Source organism: Mustela nivalis (assembly GCF_964662115.1).
Source record: "Mustela nivalis genome assembly, chromosome: 7".
NCBI classification, from domain to species: Eukaryota; Metazoa; Chordata; class Mammalia; order Carnivora; family Mustelidae; genus Mustela; species Mustela nivalis.
This window is the reverse complement of record NC_139026.1, coordinates 40,734,998-40,752,418: the sequence shown is the minus strand read 5'-3', so window position 1 is coordinate 40,752,418 and position 17,421 is coordinate 40,734,998. Positions and strand designations below refer to the sequence as shown.

General features: G+C 40.7%; 1 protein-coding gene across 1 annotated transcript in view; it reads right to left on the bottom strand.

Annotated features, from left to right (window-relative positions):
• Positions 1-757: 757 nt before the first annotated feature.
• Positions 758-17,421, bottom strand: part of E2F7 (E2F transcription factor 7) — a 40,111-nt gene continuing 23,447 nt past the window's right edge. The window contains exons 8-13 of the mRNA XM_082740400.1: positions 11,929-12,114; positions 11,377-11,449; positions 8,357-8,825; positions 7,034-7,289; positions 5,130-5,551; positions 758-3,796 (exon numbers count right to left, since the gene is read on the bottom strand). Of these exons, the coding sequence (XP_082596526.1) occupies positions 3,626-3,796; positions 5,130-5,551; positions 7,034-7,289; positions 8,357-8,825; positions 11,377-11,449; positions 11,929-12,114 (1,577 nt within the window). The 3' untranslated portion in view covers positions 758-3,625. The remainder of the gene's footprint in view (positions 3,797-5,129; positions 5,552-7,033; positions 7,290-8,356; positions 8,826-11,376; positions 11,450-11,928; positions 12,115-17,421) is intronic.

The following is a 17,421-nucleotide window of genomic DNA, read 5'->3' as shown; positions in this document are numbered from 1 at the left end:
CATAGGGGTTAGCGCCCCCTAAACCCCGTGGTGTTCAAGGGTCAACTGTATATGTCTTGTGATAAGGGAGGCTATGGACTGGGACAGGAAATGATGTGTCAGAATGAAGAGGTCACAGTGAAATAATTGGTGAGAGAGGACTCAAACAGCCCTAGCGAAAGTGTATGGCCGTATTGTAGGGGGTCCTATAGTTCCTCCGTTCACCATTTTGGGGGCTGCTGAGTACCCAGACTGGGTTTGATACCGGGGTTTCAAAGCTCTTGTTTTCCCTAGGGCCTCACAATTTAGCAGGAGGGACCGAAAACCACATAACCTAAATGACTCTGCAAGTATAACAAAGAAGGGAATATGAAATGAGGTCTGTTCGGAGTTTATCTGAAAGTGAGGGTTAGCAATAGTATTTGGCTCTGAACTAAGTAAGGGTAGGCATTTGTTAGAATGAGAAGCATTTAATCTTGCAGATGTCATGAGAAGTGGGGAAAGTGATTCTTAGAAGTGGATAAAAGCCTCAGAATCATCCAGAAGCTCTGAACCTGAGAGTCTGTCTCAGTAGAAATCTGAAGCTCAAGGGCATCATCCTCCTACCCTCTCAAGCTCCTGTACAATTGTAATATATTACGTTCTTTGTTTGGGAACTACCGGGAGGGCTCAATAAAAGGATCGGGTTTCGGAGGGCCTGGTTAGCTGTGCTGCAAGAGGTAACGGTTTTGCTGAAATTGGTACACACGGCCCACCACCAAATACAATCAACATCTCGTGAAATGAATTAATTTTTATTGCTAATTTATAAAGCTTAATATCTTTCTAAAAGAGAAACAAATCAGTTTACATGTAGTGAAGTTACAAGTAGATAGCTATAAATATAGCCATTAGAAAAAAGAACAGCTAAATAGTATGAAGATGAAAGCAGTAAGCAGCAATAAAATTAATACCTACACAAAACTAGCAGTGCAATAAGATTAGCTGAAAGCAGCTTTACATTGAATAAAAAAAAACAAAGTTACTTAAATACAGAAATAGCACCTTACAAAAAAGAATTGAGAAATGTAAACTTGGTAGGTAGATTCAAGTATAAACGTTATACTCCCAACTCTTGTACCAGAATGAAAGGGTTTCACAAACCCTGGACAGTGTAGGGCACACATACCTCCCTCATTGCCAAGTCAAAGCTGCATTTCCTTAGCAGGATCCCCAACAATTATTTTGTCTGTTACTAAGTTATACAATGATAGATTCAAGATTGCCATTGCTTCTTCACTACCCAGAATACCCAAGTCTGAATACCCAAGTCTAGCTTAGCAGCTTTGCTATGTTTTCCTGACAGAAACAACCCCTGCATTGTTTTATTTTGATCTTTTTACACATCACAAAGCCACATTAAAAAGCGGACACTGAATACAAAACAAGTTGCTTCTCCGTTTTCTGTTGCTGAGTATGGTCACAAAGTCATAATACTCTGATTTATGGGGTTGCTTCTTCACACCCCCCAAGAAACCGTGAATTCTCTGAGGTTTATATGGTCATATCATGAAGAGAATTTTAAAAAAAAGAAAAAAAGGAAAGCAAAGAAGTTAAAATAGTAAGTGGCGAGCGTCCAAAAACAGTGTGGGGAAAATCAGATTGTGATTTCATCTAAATGTAGACCTCACAAGTGAAAATATTTTGTGGAAGTTTTTAAGCATGGTGGATTTAAACATGCTCATACCCTGTGCGGCTAGGGATGCTGTGTGTCCTGTACTTTCACTGAAAAAAGCTATTTTTGTTTAAGGGAACTCCTCATATTAGCTCCGGGTAATAGTTACTGGGAGATTGTGGATTAGAACCATAATTTTATCTGTTTAACACTAGAAAAGATTGTAAAAAAAAAAAAAAAAAAAAAAAAAAAAAGGAAAAGAAAAAAAATGCCATCTTGTAAACTTCAAAAGTTTAGTGTTGATAAAAAATTTTATATAACAAATTTATTTAATCTGGCTACCTACCTCAAGTTTTCAAAAATCTTGTGGGTGTAATAATGCTAATAGTATCGTGTAGTTAATATAAAGCTACTTTAGTCAGACTCCCAGAGTCTCTTAAATTAATATTTTTATTTCATATAACATTTTATTGGGTCCAAAAATCAAAATAAAATAGAATCCTACACCAAGATTCCAAATCTAAGACAGAAGCTTAAAAAAGAAAGAGGAAAGGAAGGAGGGAAGGAAAAAAAAAAGGAGAGAGGAAGGCATTTACTGGAAGAGACAAGATTGAGGTACGTCAATAAACCTAGGAATATAAAGAACTAGTCTGGCTACTTAATGAAATCCTAAAGCAGTATGGTTTAACAAAGGGGTATTGCATAAAGTTTCCAGAATTGTATTCATGCTAGAACAATGAATCCCTGCACTCACCGCTCTTATTTTTCAGAAACGTTCTGAAAAATAACTGGTTTGAATACTCTTGGATACTGAACATAACGTATCCATATTCCCTCTTACCCTTCCACAAATAAAGAAAAAAAAAAAGCCAAAGGAAAAAAAAAATAAAATGATCACCTATTGGTCCTATATCAATTTCTACATCATTATGCTTCAGAATTCTACCAGAAGGTCCCATCTAGGTTCCAATTTTCCATATAATCACTTGCTACCTTCCTGATTTATTCAATAGACAGATATCCTTCAAAGGCATCCATACCTGATACTCTACAGTTAATATTAAAAACAAAACAAAACAAAACAACCCACGGGGCATGTGGTGAAGGAAACTGCACATGGTAGGACTTTTACAAATGAACAATAAAACCTTAATGTTCACACAGGTCAGCTCTTAGGCTGCTAGCGTTCATCTTGCTTCTCATGCCCAGACAGGGTCAGCACAGTTCATGATAGCAAAGGTGCCGTTCACAGTTATTTTGGTCGTAACATTCCGTCTGCATACACATCTATCCACATTATTAGTAGGTTGTAAGGTAAGTGCAGGGCAAATTATAGGAAGAAAGTATAAACATTCAAGTCGTCATACCCTGAAAAACATGTATTTTGCTGTCGTTGTAAACTTCTTGCACTAAATCCCATTTCAGGAACAAAATAAATAATACCATAGGATTCACAACTGGGGTCGGCTTCCTGATGAAGCCTTAAGGAAGCAGTAGCTTTTTATAAACTGCAGAAAAGAAGTTTCTCTCACCACAGATCTATGCTCAGGGCGAGGGGAAAAACCTGCCAAGAATGCTCACCCTAGTTAAGTGCTAGACGGCCCCCTCCCCCAGTAGAAAAACCACAAGGCTCCAGTAGCCTGTTCAGATCGGCTTCCAGCAATAAGAGGATTCTTGAATCGAAACCACAGAAGTCAGTCGGTGCTTTCACTGTGACACCACGCACAGAGTCTGGACTCTAGCTGATATTAAATGCACAATTAATAACAGTTGCTTTCAAGAATAGATGATTCATGATGATGGGAAGTTAAGATTAGAACCAGTGGGTGAAAGAGGACGATGTGTGCCGAAGACCGGATGGTCTGCGTCCTGCTTTGCATTCAGTGTCAGGGCATCACCTGGGATGGGGAAGGTCAGGTCGGGGCGGGGGGGCACCCCTGTCTGGCACGGGGCGGGGTGGGGGGGCCCACACCCATCTGGCACAGCATCGGATTAGTCAGCCTCGCTGCTGGGGATTTCAAGTCTCCTCTGCGCTGAGCTGGTATTTCGTGTCAGATTCCTTTCTCTTCTCCTAAGGACAGGGTCTCCCAGGCTGCCAGGCGTCTTGAAAAATGTCTCACGATGTGTTCGTCGGATGCTCTTGGGGGTCACGGGAACTGGGGACTAAAAGAGCAAACACAAACAGGCGAAGTCAAATTGTTCTCAGTTTCTGAACTAAGCTCTTTCTTGACCTGTGTCAGTACGATCTTTATGCGGCATTCTTCTTTTCGCTTTTCTGCCCCACTCCTCTGCTTTGTCTCCTCCCCAACACTTCCCACAACCGGAAATTCACTTCTTTGTTTTGTGTGCGGAAAGGCTGCCTAACGAAGAGGCTGGGAGCGTGCCACCAGCACGACTAGCTGGCTGACATGGGCAAACTACTTAGCCAAGCTGTGCCTCGGTGTTTTCATCCATACAGTGGGGGTGACAAAGGTGACGACTTCACGGGGCTACACGAATTAGACAAGATAATATTTATAAAGCACTTTGGGCCATGCTAGGCATACAGTAAGTATGTGCGTCTTGGCTCTTTTTCATCACTTGCTACTATGTATCTTCTTCTGTTATATGTTGCATATTGATCTCCTTAACGTGCCCTAAAAGGGCAGGGATTATCCTGTTTACTTTCCTATCTTAACTGGCTGGATGCCTGGCATATGACTGGTGATCAGAGAGCACATTCTCATCACCTTGTTTAAAAACTAACTTGTTGGGGCGCCTGGGTGGCTCAGTGGGTTAAGCCGCTGCCTTCGGCTCAGGTCATGATCTCAGGGTCCTGGGATCGAGTCCCGCATCGGGCTCTCTGCTCAGCAGGGAGCCTGCTTCCCTCTCTCTCTCTCTGCCTGCCTCTCCATCTACTTGTGGTTTCTCTCTGTCAAATAAATAAATAAAATCTTAAAAAAAAAAAAAAAAACTAACTTGTTTAATTTCAACATCTAGCAAACTTGGGAGCCTCTGACTATTTGTCTAAAATATTTTGGGCCACAACATAAAACTCTGTCTCCGTGAGAGAAAGGAACAACTCTGGACAATGCCTAAGGCACCAACACATGCTTGTTGACTACAAATGGGAGTTTGGGAGAAATACAGTACTGATTAATTAATATTGATTATAAAATTCATATATGTACATTTGTGTGTGTGTGCTCTCCTGTCACTCATCTAATGAAATGAAAGCCTGGAGAAAACATCGGAATATTCAGCATTCATCAACAAGTCCCCTGAACCATCCTAGAAATAAATCCCTTTAATTTTAAGGAACATACTGACAACTAAAAAATATTTTTGTCTTCAAAGCACAGCATCTCTAGCCGCCAGTCTCCAACAGAAGCTGGGTAGACCCTGACCTGGAGCCTCTGTACTACTGGCAGGAGACTAAAAACAAAGCTCATGAAATGCAGACTGAACTGACCCCATTGCAGAATGATGGCCTTCCCGGGCTCACGGCACGACTCACCTGTTGTAATTTTACTATGGGGACAGGATGCCCCGCGTACACAGGGGATTCAGGCTGGATGATGTTGTGTGACCTTGGCATCTCTGGACTCATGTTGAGTGAGAGCGGACCCTGAAGCTGAGGGTCTGCGGAGGGGAGTGCTGATGATTTTGGATTAACCATGTTTGCAGGGCCGATGAGAAGATGAGCTGTTGATCCGAGGCCAGGCAAGCCAAAATTCACAGGTCCCGCATTTGGGAGAGCACCGGGGGCAGAGGAAAGCGGCCTGGCCATCGTGGGAGAATAGAGGACAGGGAAAGAGCCCAGCGTCGGAGATGGTAAGACCATGCAAGGAATGCTGAGGGATGGCAGCTGACCTGAAGGGGGTCCCACGGCATGGGGGTTCTGACCGCCAGATAAGAGCACATTGAAACCATTTAATCCTGAAACAGAAGAACAAGGTGAAAGTCAACAGAATGTACGTTTCCAGCACATGTCCCCCACGGCCCTTCCAAATGGGAACCCACGGTGAATGAATTCCACCTGACCCGGCCAACTCCCTTCCTTGCTCTCCCCACCCTGCACCGCTTCTCCCCAGCAGTGGATCCCCCCTGAAATCCCACCCCACTGTGGGATAATGTGGGGGAGGTCAGTGTCTCCGGAGAGAGTCAATTAACATGTGTTCCACTGAATGCAAATTGAGGAGGAAAGTGAACTTGGCTGGGAAAAATTTTATCTTTATTTTTGTAAACTTCAAACAAATTTATATCTCCCTCAACTTGGATCACAGGCAACAAATCCAACAGTATTCCTAGCACTGGAATTTGTCACTAGTAAAAAGCACATATATATTCCTATAACATTAGAGCTATGGGAGATTGTTACTAGACTGTCAAGGACATTATGACTTTGAAATTGTAACACTGGAACTACTGTCGGATCTTCTTATTACTATAATTTAAAAAATTATTTTTTCTAATGGTATTTCAATATAATTGGCCTCCTTTGTTATCCTACGTATTTATTAATTCTATGCATTTTTAAAACATTCTGAGGAGGAATCCACAGGCTTTACCATAGTGTCAGCAAAAGCTAAGAATCCCAGTGCTGGGCTGTCATTTCCATTCAGCTGGGACTGAGTCTGTTTCTTGTTTATCGGTGTGTCTGCACCTTTGAATATCATGCTTATATCAAACCCTCAGAAAATATTTGCTAATGGAATAAAGAATGTTTTGTAGATAACTCAATAGTAACATCTACCTAACCTATGAAGTGAATGGAAAACTCAGGAAAATCAATTTAAGTCTCTGCATCGAGAGCAGATTTATGTACACAATGCGAGGTCTTAAAAATTAGGGATCTATTATATTTCAGCTTTATTTCAAAACACTGACAGCGTTGGAGTCTTACTGTCAGGCACTATCATCTGAAGTGTTTCAGATGATCAGATTATCTATAAAATGTAATACAGTTTTGAGAGTACCCACCTGGCACAGGTGCCATCGTTAGTGCTGCTTTACCACGAGGACGCCTTAGTATTGAAGTTCATGGAGGTAATAAGTGGCTCTAATGTCCAGCCCTCTCTAGACCCGGCCCTCGACCACAGTGACATGCTGAGTACCTCTGGATATTCAAGACATCAGCACGCTAGCTGTACAAGGTGGCCAAAAGTTTAATGCATTTAAAAAAGATGACTTGCCCTAATTATTTTCATAATTTCCTTCAAGTTGGCCAAAGTGATAGCAGCCTCTACCTTCATTTCATTGACAGAGGGAAAGAAAGGGCCGAGAGTGAAATGGTTCAGAGGCTGTGTAGACAGCAGCTCATTGATGAACCACTTGGTCAGGTGACATGGAAAAGATGTAAAAATCTAATTTATGACCTGACCACCCCAAGGGGCCCTAAGACACAAGGACCCTCCTTACCGGCCGGTGACTGCACGTAAAGGTACTGTTGCAAAGAGGGCTCTTTGGTGCTTTCATTTTCTTTTGAAGACTTTTCGATCTCTGTGTCTCCCGAAGGATTTCCCCACTCAGAAGAAACAAAGCAGTTGGCTGTGGCCTTGGCCGAAGGCTCCTCTGCAGCTGAGACTTGGGCCTCCATGTGAATGTCTTCGAGGGGTACAGAGCCGCTGTTACGAGGGGTTCTGGGGGAGGCAACGACTGTGGACTCTGAGGGTTTCTACGTACAGTCAATGAGGAACCGGAAAAGCAAGAAAAATCACAATAGCAGCTTTCTCAACATAGCGAACACATAAACAAACAGGTCAAAGACCAATGTGTGCCACACCGAATTGCGTGTGTCTGTTGTTTCAGTCATGCTTATTTGCTTATTACAGTGGTCTGAAAATCATTGTCCCATCACGTACTTCTACAGGCTTAGGATTCTTAAGCATAGACATGATGGAGTTTTAACAATAACAGGCTGGCCCTTGTGTTTAGACAGAGATAAATTTCAGAGCTGCTGACACATAAAGGGTGTGGGTTCCAGACTTTGAGTGGCCCAGTAACGACTGCAGGACTGGCCCAAAGCCAGTCTTGGTTATCTAAGACCTATATTTACCAGTCAGTCTTTCACTGCCATTCTGCAACCCCAGGCTACATACAAAATTAGAAGGAGTCACTCTGGCAAGAGAAAGGAACAGAAGAGAAAGCATCCTCAGTAACAGACTGATTTCCATGCGGGTGCCTAGTGAACCCAGCACAGACGCCTGCCCGGATCGTGCTTCTGCTTCCTGAGTGTTGGACTGGTCAGATCTTGTTCACCTCTGAATGGCTACTAGTGGGAGATGTGAACAGCTCATATTTGTGTTCCCTTCGTTTGTAGCTGGGGAAACGGGATCTCTAAGCTGTGATGAGGACAGACACAGACACTGAAAACCAGCAGCCCCCACACTGCCGACTCTGGAGCTCGGGTGCATCCTGGATTCAGATGATTATGTCAGTGACCTCAACTCATTTAAGAAAAAAAGGATAAGCCAAAAGACGGGGAGGAATATACAAACACACTGACTGACTGACTCTATGTGGTAGGATTATGCGTCTTCTTTTTTTTTTTTACACTTTTTAGCATTTTATGCAAAGTGGGAATTTTATAAAAGTCACTTTTATTATGGTACTACTTTATGGCAAGATTTTATGGCAGAGCCAGTCCTGGGCTTAATTATATAAGCAACACATGAAATACCTCACATTTCAGACTCAATGGCTTATTAGCATCTGTACATCTGAACACCCGAACTCCCTTACCTTGGGCACGACAAGAGCTAGAGGGCTGTCTTCGTAGTCCCTGCTCTGTCTTTTAGTGGCTGGCTCCTCCTCCTGAGGCCTCTTCTCCTCCCCAAGGCGCTTCTGAACTGAGGGTGTGGATGGGTCCCTCTCCGACCCCGAGCTGGACCCTGGGGACGGTCCCTCCTGGAGGCTCCCGTACAACATGAACAGCGAGGTGGAGGGCACGTATACCACTGGCTGGCCGGCCAGCAGGGCTGGTTTCAGGGTCTCCATGTCTGAGGCAGCCAAAGCTGGTGAGACACTCATTCGTCCAGTCAGACTGTTCTGCATGGAGAAGGCCTGCAGGTCCGTTTGGGCCACAGAAAATACTTGGTGTGGTAAAGGATTAGCAGAATATTCTGAGTCAACAGACAAGCCATGGAAAGGAGCAGCAGGGTCCAGGCTGCCTGACGGAGGCATCACTCTCTTACTGACAAAGGCTTTCCTCCTGCAGTAAAAAGGAACATAATGGGTCCCATCAAGTTACCACATTCCACCAGATTCTTTGCTTTCCCAAAGAGAGATGTGCCAAAGCAGAAATGAGATAATGCTGCTCAAGCTGATACTAAAGTGTGTCCCTGAGCACCTACAAGCTGACTCCAGAGCAGATGACCATACAACCTGGACGGATAGTTAGGGATGAGGTGGGTGAGCCCTTGGGGGACTCTCAGCTTAGAGATCATACCGGCTCTCCCCTGCCTCCTCTATGTCTAATCGTTATCAGCACATAGTGACTGCTACCCCATAGCAGGCCCACAGATGCCCCATGACTAACACAATATAATAATTTTACATAATTATAATGATAGTTACCCCTTGCCAGTTGATGAGGGAGGAAAAGTGAGTGACTGAGTGATCAGTGACTGATCAGCCTATTGAATGAAGGTCAACCGGCCTGCTTGAATGTAAAGAAGACAGCGCTGACACTCAGGCACTGAATGACATTCTGGGTAGAGAGCCGAGACTGGACCAGAGGTTCATTTAAAGGACACATCTGGTTTGTCTCAAATCCACTGTGTGACAAATGGAGTGGGCAGTGAGTGAGGAAATAAAGTTATCTACTAAATTATTTTCTGTCATTCTTATTCTGCTCAGAGTTCCAATTTTTAGGCACAATTCATTCAAAATTAAGCCCTATTTAATAGATTAAAAACAATGTCTGGGCCTTTTATACAGGAAGATTTCTAAATAACCAAAAAACATTTATGTCATTAGTGTATTTTGGGAAATAGATGAGGAAAACCCGTTTAAGACTCCTTTAAGAACAGTAAACAGAGGGGCGCCTGGGTGGCTCAGTGGTTTAATCCTCTGCCTTCGGCTCAGGTCATGATCTCGGGATCCTGGGATCGAGCCCCACATCAGGCTCTCTGCTAGGCAGGGGGCCTGCTTCCTCCTCTCTGCCTCCTCTCTGCCTACTTCTGATCTCTGTCAAATAAATAAATAAAATCTTAAAAAAAAAAAAAGGAACAGTAAACAGAGGAGAGGGATTTCTTTGAGCCTTTTTGATGGAATCAGTAAGATGTACTTTGCCTTGTCTTGTTGTCCACATGCTGCTGGGAATCAGATGGAGGGCCCTGGGCTGCAGAGATGAGTAAAGCTCTCTGGCCGCAGCCCCTCTGAATGAGAAATCACTACTACTCAGCTCTGTGAAGCTCAAAATACCCATACTGAATACATCCCCCACCGTCCTACCTACCTCCAGTCATCTACCTTCACCCTCTGCATCTCCACCAATAGCAGCACCATCATCTGAGACCTCCTTTGTGAGGCCGCTTTCTATCTTGGTGAGTTGTGCTGACTCACCGTCTTACATTGATTTCCACTCCTTTCCATCTGCAGCTGACACAGCTCAGACCCGCACCAGAATGGCTGCAGATGGGCCATTCCGCCTGCTTCAAACAGCCATAGTGTTCTCAAGGAAGTCTGCTGTAGGTCTTTACTGTCTGTCTCATAAACCCAAACTCTTCTACCTGGCTTCTAAATTTTTTTTTTTTTTTTTTTTGCCAGTTTGACCTATTCACCTCCAACACCCCAAGTTCTTTTTATGAACGAGGTTTCCTTTTGCTTTCCTATTTGTACAAATCTTTATGGCTAAACTTATCAGTGTATGGTCCCCATACTTCCTGACCCTTCCTCACAATCTGTTTCTTCCCAATCAGTCATTAAAATCCTCTCTTATTCCCACATTAGCATTTCCTCTGCTTCCCCCCATAATATGTGATTTCTTTCAAAATCAGACCCAAAACTTGAGTCTGATAGCCTGGGTTTGAATCCTGGCTCTATCCCTTCTTAGCACTGTGCCCTTGGGCAAGTTATTTAACCTCTTTGGGTTTCTGTTTCCTTTCTGTAAAATAAAGATGAGAGTACCAATCTCAAACGACTGTTGTTGTGATTGGATGAGTTACTACACATAAAACTTTCAGAATGGGACCTGGTGGTTCATAAACAAAGTTAGCTACAGCAATGACAAATGATTCCAAGAACTACAATTATCGGTTCTCAGGGCCATGTTAGTAGTAAACTGTCTTTTATCAATTTATTTATTTTTATTTTTTTCCCCTATAAGCTTTCACTAGCTTAGGGTATAAATTTTTCATACTTTTTTGTCCCTGATGCTACACCCAGCACAATGATGAGCACAAAGAGAAAACCCAGAAAATTCTTAATGTACAAATGGCTGACTTAGGAGCAAGACTGCTAAAATTTACATTCTGATAGATGGCATTTCAATGGAGTCAAAGTTAACACCAGAAAATAGAAAAGAATACACTCAGGGCACCTGGGTGGCTCAGTCGGTTAAGCATCTGCCTTCAGCTTAGGTCATGATCTTGGGATCCTGGGATTGAGCCCACACTGGGCTCCCTGCTCAGTGGGGACTCTGCTTCTTCCTCTGCCCCTCCCCTTGTTCACACTCTCTTTGTCTCTCTCTCACTCTCAAATAAATAAAATCTTAAAAAAAACAAAAAAGAATACACTTAGAGTTTTTGAAGACTACTCACTGTGAACTGTCTTCTATTTTCTGTCGGTAAACAGCTGCCAGACTTCCAATTTCTAAGGAGTAGCCACTTGACCCTGAAAAGAAAAATAAAGCTCTAACAAAATATGGCAGGGGATTTATGCACACCAATTATATACAGCTGGATTCATTATTCACTGCTCAGGGATTATAAGATTATCTGAAATCCATTCCGATTTTGATTCAAAGAGAGAAATTTCCAGATACTAGCTGTTAATGGGGAATTTAGGTCTTATCAATAATTAGAAAGAAAAAAAAGCAAGTGTTGCTTTGTAAATCTGATGAATGTCTGACATGCATCAAACAGACCAACCCTGGCAAACCAGCTAATCTTCACTGGTGGACTAGGATGAATTTCAGGCATGGGGCCATGTTCACTTCCTGTGAAGCAAGCAACTCTTTTACCCCCAACCATCATTTCACTTCAGGTAAGTGGAAGAAACAGGCAGGGCCTAGAGTCAGCTTATTTTAAAATGCCTGGGTAGAGTGACTGTTACAGGACAACTGATTCCACAGAATATGGAAAGGCAGATACCTTGTTCCTCTTTATAAGGGCTGCTGGGCTCCGAGTTCACTTTCCTCTGGATCCTCTCAGAAGCCTGAACTGTGCTGAAAGAACCATGTCGAGCCAGCCTCTGTTTTGCACAGACTTGAATCTGGCCATATGTTTCTCTTTTCAATTCTGGTAAGACAGATGCAGAAACATCCACTAGTTCTTCATCTAAATAAATGAGAGAATTGGTAGTGTTGTTATATAGCTGTAATTCTGGATAATTTTAGTCTTTTAAAGATATAGCTTTGAGAGCCTGTAATTGTAATGGAGCTTCTCTATAAATTAAAAACTAAGACAGTCAAAGGAATTTTATGAGCCTTGTCTCAAACCCCAATTTCTTTTGATGTACTAATTTTTTAAGAGTTAGTAAAAGACTATAAAGTGAAACTGAATCCACATATATTCTAAAATTATCTAAACTGCAACAAAAATAGAGCAAGATGTTCTCCAACCCAAATTAGAACGGACCTGACATTTCAGATGCTTTCTCTGGGCAGAGATATCAAAGGAAAACCCAACCATGCTCAGCCCAACACACAGATTAAGAGATTTTAACACTAATTGAGATCAGCCTCTTAGGCCACAGCTCTACCACAATAAGAATCTCTACTTTCTATTATGTTGCTTTATTATGTCTTTCTTATGCAGTAGTAAGCTTAGTTACTAAGTGACCAAGGGAATAAGGTCAGCAAAACCGTCATGGTTGAAATGCTGCAGAATAGTAAGAATAGAAGTGTTAAGAGGCCCATTTTATGCTTAAGGGAGCCTGTGTAAAATCAGGACAGAATTTTCTAGGTAGAACCAGGCCTATTTTCTACAGAGAAATAGTTTCTGGTGCTCAGTCATTCCTACCCTGTTCATTTGTGTGATTTTTCTAAGTTCAAAGCATGCACGTTTTAATTATAAGACTAATTTTTTTTTTTTAAAGATTTTTATTTATTTATTTGACAGAGAGAGATCACAAGTAGGCAGAGAGGCAGGCAGAGAAAGAGGAGGAAGCAGGCTCCCTGCTGAGCAGAGAGTCCGATGCGGGACTCGATCCCAGAACCCTGAGATCATGACCTGAGCCGAAGGCAGCGGCTTAACCCACTGAGCCACCCAGGCGCCCCGTAATTATAAGACTAATTTAATAAGTGGAAGTCTCAGCTAGACTTACATTTTCTAAAACACACAAAAAATTTTAAAAAATCACTTTTACAGTTTTTCTCATAACAAAACCCTCCAAAATGCTCTTTCTAGAAAATAAAAAATTACAAAATCAAAAAGAAAATGGGTCAAGATGGTAACAGGGAATACATTTACCCTCCTGCCTTAAACACAGTATCAGACAAAACAAAACAATGGCTCTCAAGACACTGGACAGTAGGAAAAAACAGGCAGTGATCCTCAGAGACAGGAATCAAATAAGGTGAAAACAATATTGCCCTCACTTGCTGCCCAGAGAATATTTCCTGGTTGGAGTATAGGGAAGGGAACCTGGACAGAGATTGGAAATCTCCCCAACTTGAGGTTGGAGCTGGAAGCCAAGGTAAGCCAGGGCAGCTAGAGTTTGCAGGGCAAAACTCCAGGGAGGAGAGCCATACCAAAAGAATGCTGAAGATCTGCAGAAGGTTCCCCCCTCCCCCGCCCCACTTAAGTGTTTAGTGGAGTACTCATGCATATGAGACTACCCAAGGTCAGGAAAGGAACCACTTAAAAGGAGAAGAAGGAATAGTGTTTGCAGCTCATCCAGGACTGGGAATAGTTCCTATTGCCAATAGCCAGCATGGAAAAATCTCCTAATTCATGGATTACTGGTTAGAATACCCTAAAAAGGGTATTATTGCCTCAATAGTGAGGGTAATGCACTGAAAATGAACTTCTAATGATCCTGTCTACCAAAGCTTAAAAACAAGACCTGAAAGGTTCACTGTTTCCAAGCAACTTCACTGCATTGCAGAACAAAGCTGAAGAACATGTTTAGAAATACTGGAATATCTACAGTATGTAGATACTGTATATACTGTATATACTGGAATATTTACAGTATGTAAATCTCACTGTCTTGTTTACAATTATTATCAGGTACACAAAAAAGCAGGGAAATATAACCCACTATGAGGACATAAATCAAGGAAATGGATTCAAAAGTGACACAATGATAGAATTAGTGGACAGGCACATTAAAACAGGTAGTATGATTGTATTCCATGAATTTAGGAAACCAGAAGAAAGATTAGGCATATTAAGTAAAGACACTGAAAAATATAAAGACTCAAGTTGAACTTCGAGTGGTTAAAAACCATAATGTTAGAGAAGAAAATACAGGGGATTAATGGCAGATTAGACACTGTAGGAAAAAAGTAGTGAACTCGAAGACGTAGCAATAGGAACCATCCAAAATGAAGCACAGAAAAGAGAATGAAAGAAACAAAACATCAGAAAACTGTGGGATAATTTCACACAGTCAAATATAAGCATAACTGGAGTCTCCAAAAAACAGAAGGGAAAGAAAAAAATAATCGAAAAAATAAGGGCTGAAAATTTGTCAGTCGATAAACACTTCCAACCTATAGATTCAAGGCCAACAAATCCTAGTATAAGAGACATGAAGAAAGGAACATCAAAGCACACATACCAAATTGTTTAAAACCAGTCAGAAAGAAAATCTTAAAAGTAACCAGAGAAAAAGATGCATTACATATGGAAAAGGAAGATGATGATAGATTTCTAACCAGAAATAATCTAAATCAGAAGACAGTGGAGTGACTTCTTTAAAGTACTGAAAGAAAAAACCTTCATCCCAGAATCCTTTACCCACTGAATATATCTTTCAAAAACAAAGAAGGGTGCACACTTCCAGTTACATGATAAGTACTAGGGATGTAATGTCCAGCATGATGGCTATAGCTAATACTACTGTCTGTTACATTTGAAGTTGTAAAGAGAGTAAATCCTAAGAACTTTCATCAAAAGGATGAGAATAAGGAAATTTTTTTTCTCTTTTCATTGTATTAAATATGAGATAATAGGTACTACCTAAACTTATTGCAGTAATCAATTCACAATATATGTCAAATCATTACACTGTACAACTTAAACTTACATGTGATATCAACAAGCATATCTCAATAAAGTTGGAAAAAGGGCAAAATAAAGATGCTTTTACACACAGAAGAGCTGGAAGAAAGAATTCATCACTGACAGATCTGCACTATAAGAAATGTTAAAGTCCATTAAGGCAAGAAAAACGATACCAGATGGAAAGAAATCTACATCTACAAAAAGGAATGACAAGTACCAGAAATGGTGACTACGTGGGTAGATACCAATTTTTTCCCCTTATTAAATCACTTTAGAAAACAATAGACTATTTAAAACAAAAGTGATAACAATGCATTGTGGAGTTTTTTAATTTTTTTTTTAAGATTTTATTTATTTATTTGATAGACAGAGATCACAAGTAGGCAGAGAGGCAGGCAGAGACAGAGAGGAGAAAGCAGGCTCTCTGCGGAGCAGACAGCCCGATGCGGGGCTTGATTCCAGGACCCTGGGATCATGACCTGAGCCGAAGGCAGAGGCTTTAACCCACTGAGCCACCCAGGCGCCCCATTGTGGAGTTTTTAACATACAGAGAAGTAAAATATTTGGCAACAACAGTACAAAAAAGTCAGGCAGGGAGAAATGAAAGTATGCTATTGTAAGGATCTTATACAGTATAAACAGTATAATATCATTTGAAGGTGGCCTGTGGTAAGTTAAAAGTGAATACTATAAACCCTAAGGCAGCCATTATTATAACACAACAGACTTATAGCTAATAAGCCCATAAAGCTAATAAATCAATAAAGCCAGTAAAATGGAAGCTTAAAAAAATAATAAATCCCAAGGAAGGGAGAAAAAGAGTAAAAATGAACAATGAGCAGATTGGACAAACTGAAAAGAAATAGCAAGATAGACTAAAATCAAACATCAATAATCACATAAAATGTAAATGGTCTAAAGAAGTCAACTGAAAAGCAGAAATTGTCAGATTAGATTAAAAAACTCTTGTCTGTAGGCTACCTACCAGAAATTCACTTTAAATATAGATACCAAAGGTTAAAAAGGAAAGAATGAACAATATACCCTATGATAACTAATCAAAAGAAAGCTAAAGTGACTATATTACCATTAGATAAGGTAGATTTCAGAGCAAAGAATAACATCGGGCACAAAAAGACATAGTGATCAATCTTAAATGTTTATGCTCCTAATGACAATTTCAAATACACAAAGCAAAACTCAAGAGAGCTGGAATTAAATCAGACATTTCAACATTCCTCTATCAGTGATTGATAAGACAAAGTTAGTGAGGATATAGAAGAATTAGACAACACAATCAACCAACCTTAGTTGTCATTTATAGAAGATTCCACCTAACAAAACAGAAGATACATTCTTTTAAGTACATGTGGAGAGATCATATCTGTACCATAAAACAAACCTCAATGAATTTGGAAGGATTCAAATTATATAAAGCATATTTTCTGTTCACATGGAATGAAGTTAGAATCTATAAGAAAAAATTCTGAAAAATTCCAGAAATTTGGAAATGAGCACACACATCTAAATAACTTGTAAATCAAAGAAAAAAAGGGGAATTAAAAAAAATTATTTATTTATTTGACAGAGGGAGAGAGAGATCACAAGTAGGCAGAGCAGCAAGCAGTGAGAGGGGGAAGCAGGTTCCCTGCTAGCAGAGAGCCTGATGCGGGCCTCGATCCAAGGACCCTGAGATCATGACCTGAGCCGAGAGCAGAGGCTTAACCAACCCACTGAGCCACCCAGGTGCCCCAAAAAGGAAAATATTTTAAACTGAAAGACAAAACACATCAAAATTTGTGGAATAGAGATAAAGCCGTACTTACAGCAAAATCTATAGCACTAAAAACGAAAAAAAAATTATCTTGAATAAACTCCATTTCTACCTTAACAAACTAGAAAAAGAGTAAATTGAACACAAAGTAGAAGAAAAGATTACTAGAGATAACCTCAATAGCCCTATCGCTAAAGAAATTGAACCTTTTGTTAAAAACCTTCTTATGTAGAAAACTGCTCACCCACATGGCTTCACTGGTGAATTCTACCATAGGAAGGCATGTATGTGAATATTCATTTAGCTTTATTTCTAACAGCCCCAAACTGGAAATAATCCACATGTCCACTGACAAGTAAATGAATAAAGAATGATATATCCATACAATGGAATACTCAGCATATAAAGGAATAAAATTATTGATACATGCTACAATATTATTAGTTTGAAAATATGCCAAGTGAAAGAATTTCAGTAAAAAGAGTATACAAACAACAGTCAATTCTTGTTATTCATGGCAGTTATATTCTATGAAGTTACCATGAACAATGAATTAGCAAATACTGAACCATTGCTCTTAGAATAATAAAGGGTTAGGTTGCTGCCAGCCTCTGGTCACATTTTTATCAACTGATAAA